The 3,193-nt window shown below is 32.7% G+C and overlaps 1 protein-coding gene across 2 annotated transcripts in view; it reads left to right on the top strand.

The window, feature by feature from the left end:
- Window positions 1–3,193, top strand: part of LOC108723065 (atrial natriuretic peptide-converting enzyme) — a 44,728-nt gene that overhangs the window by 39,455 nt on the left and 2,080 nt on the right. For both annotated transcript variants that reach the window (XM_018448541.1, XM_018448540.1), the window contains exons 9-11: window positions 1,022–1,167; window positions 1,743–1,914; window positions 2,403–2,647. In XM_018448541.1, the coding sequence (XP_018304043.1) occupies window positions 1,022–1,167; window positions 1,743–1,914; window positions 2,403–2,647 (563 nt within the window). The remainder of the gene's footprint in view (window positions 1–1,021; window positions 1,168–1,742; window positions 1,915–2,402; window positions 2,648–3,193) is intronic.

The following is a 3,193-nucleotide window of genomic DNA, read 5'->3' as shown; positions in this document are numbered from 1 at the left end:
ATATTTTTGGATACCTACGTGATAGACCCACAAAATGAGAAGAAAATTTTCCATTTTTTTTTCAGCTTGTAGTTTACTATATGTGAAAATGATCAAACTCACAGAAATTTAAATAATATAATAATCTTTCGAAAAATAAAAAGATTTCAAACTTTAAAACCTTTTCTTATTTTAAATTTCGTTTATTTTTAATGAAGATATTGCGTGGATATACACCGTGGGCCATTTTACGGGACCCACCCAAATTTCTCCGTCGGTAAGGCAGATACAGAAAAATATTAATAGTTCAGACAAAACTTGTTCAGGACAATGGGGGTCATTTATCTGCGCTAATGATTTTGACCTTCAGGTCGATTTTCAAGGTTATTTGAAGGTTATTTCCATTTTTTTTAAATGGAATTATACGAATTTTTTTACATAATATGATTCCTCTAATTATTCTGCATATAAAAGTATTAAGGTAGTGATATCAAAAAATCATCGTGTATATACATATATATATATAACTTTAAGTTAAAAACGAAGTTACTTTCCGATTAATCTAATATACAGGATGTCTCTTAAGTAAGGTCCGGGCCGCATTGGGGGCGTAGTATGGGTCAAGGGAAACAAAAAAGTTTTATACCATTTTGAGATATTCGCTGTAGTTTTCGAATTGATAAAGAAAACGTGTAAACCAAGAAAACCGTGAAGCCGCGCCGCGCGAATTTGTAGCACGGCCCATCGTCCCTCACTCGACAACGACGCGCAGCGAGGGAATAGCGTTTCGCCGCCTGGCATAGCGGTCCTATGTGTTTCGCCGCATCGCACCTACTATCCAAGAATGTTATTTTAGTTGAAATTTTTACAGTCTTATAATGAATATCTTAAAATAGTATAAGATTTTTTTGTTCCCCTTTTGTTTCCTATTCTACGCCCCCAATGCGGCTCGGATCTTACTTAAGAGATCCTGTATAATCACATTTTGCACGATTAAAAAAGAATTTCATAATTTATGAATTTTTTTTGCAACGCTTTATAGTGGCGTAGCTTCCGTTGAAGTAAGGACTGATGACGAAGAGGATGTCCCATATGTATATATGGAAGATCCCTTAGCACCGGAAATTACTTTTGTCCGAGCTCCTTGCCCAAGCAAAGAAGTTCTATATGTCCGTTGTTCCGATCTCGGTACGAAGAATCCTCTACTTATTCGTTATATAAGTTTTCTATTTTCATACAAAGTGATACCGAGTCTAAAATTATGTAAGTATTTTATACTTAGATAACGACGTCACTACTTGCTTACTTTGGAGGTAAAGTTATCGCATAACGACACAGGTTTATAATTTCACTTTTAGTGTAAGTTAAGACTCAATGAAGTATATATGGTCTTAAGCTTGTGCAGATCATAAGTAAAGCTTGTGTAGATTGTAAATAAAAATTCTGTTAAATCTCGTATGTCAGAATGAAAAGACACGTGCATTTAACTGAATTATAATATGACGTCACAAATGAAAATTGTCTGAGTTTTTATATAAATGGAAAGCAACTATAATAAACTTTTTGATAAATGCTTTGGCGCAATTATGCATGTTATTCTAAACTTTTTCTACTTTATTATTATATTTTTAAAAATTGAAATTATTAATTATTATCATTTTTTTACATGTGCGCTCATCTTATATCTTGATTCTCACATTTCTGTTTATATTTTGATCTTGCTCATTTATATTTATGTTTTGATTTTGACTTTTGAAAATCAGAATGCGGAATACAACCTCTACGTACTAATGGCGGTACTAATGGTCTCAATAAGATGGCAGAACCTGGCGATTGGCCTTGGCATGTTGCACTCTTCAAGGAGGGAGTTCATGTTTGCGATGCTACTCTCGTGGCGGACAATTGGTTGCTTACAACTGCGTACTGTTTCCAAGGGTGAGTTTTATAAAAAATACCCTGAGAAAAATTTTAGGTTCAAAATAAACAAACCAATAAATTCTGATCATATCGATCAGAATTTTGGTTATCTCAATTAGAATTATAATAGATTCAACCATTTGATGATTTGTTCATTCTTAACCAGAATTCCAATTAATGCAATTTGACTCTCTTTCGAATGTACGAGTATATAATGTATTAAAAAATTTGTTTACATCCTAGATAGCACATAATATCCATAGAATGTCTATGAACGTGCGAATATTTGTACATTTTTAAAACATTCTACGAACGTTTTTAGAAATTATGTGCTGTACAGGATCATATAATTTGTATTCCGTTAATATCATAATTGTAAAATTATAAAGTAAAAAGTGTAGTTATCATTTTTAAAAAGCGTTTTATTGTATTATTATTGTATTTTATTGTATTACATTATATAAATTCTGTATGTTCTTAATTTTAATGGTGTCCACTTTTTACAGTCAACCGAAAGCGGAATGGTCGGCCCGACTCGGTGTCGTACGACTTTCAAGTACATCACCCTGGGAACAAGAACGCAGAATTGTCGGTATGATCAAATCACCGGTGGAGGGCACGACCGTTCTGGTGAAGTTGGATAGACCGGTGACGACCTTTTCGGACTTCGTGAGACCGGTTTGTCTGCCCTCCAACGAGGATCCACCGAATAACACATCGCAATGCAACACTCTTGGCTGGGCGAGAAATCGTATGTACACAATAATTGTAATCCTTAATTGCCTTTCAAAATTTAGGAAGTCTATTTTTTAAAATTAGAGTATATTTTGTGAATTTTTTAAGCCCTATTGAATATTAAAGAATAAGTTTAATTATTAAAAGATTTACTTAATGTTACGTTACAGGTACATTACTGTACCTGAAATATATATCTTTTATTAATAAAATATTTATATTAACAATTTAATTAAAATTCTATATTAGATAAAGGAACATAATTTATATTCTCTCTCTCTCTCTCTCTTTTTTCATCTTTTTTCTTCTGTATATATAGAATGTTTACATTAAATATATACAGGGTGTTTCCAAATTAAATGGCAAAACTTCGGGAGCGTGTAGAGGAGTAAAAAACTAAGAAAAAAAGTCCTATAGACATATGCTCGTTTTTGCTCCGTTTCAGAGAAATCGAAAAAAAATGTTTACATTTCTTGCCATATCTAGCACCGACATATTTGATTACATTTTCCACTTTCTGTTATGAATTTGTCAGTCGCTCTTTGAAAGCCTTTAACAGTAG

Source organism: Mycetomoellerius zeteki, unplaced genomic scaffold, assembly GCF_001594055.1.
Source record: "Mycetomoellerius zeteki isolate Tzet28-1 unplaced genomic scaffold, Tzet1.0 scaffold222, whole genome shotgun sequence".
NCBI classification, from domain to species: domain Eukaryota; kingdom Metazoa; phylum Arthropoda; class Insecta; order Hymenoptera; family Formicidae; genus Mycetomoellerius; species Mycetomoellerius zeteki.
This window is presented reverse-complemented; position numbering and strand designations above follow the sequence as displayed.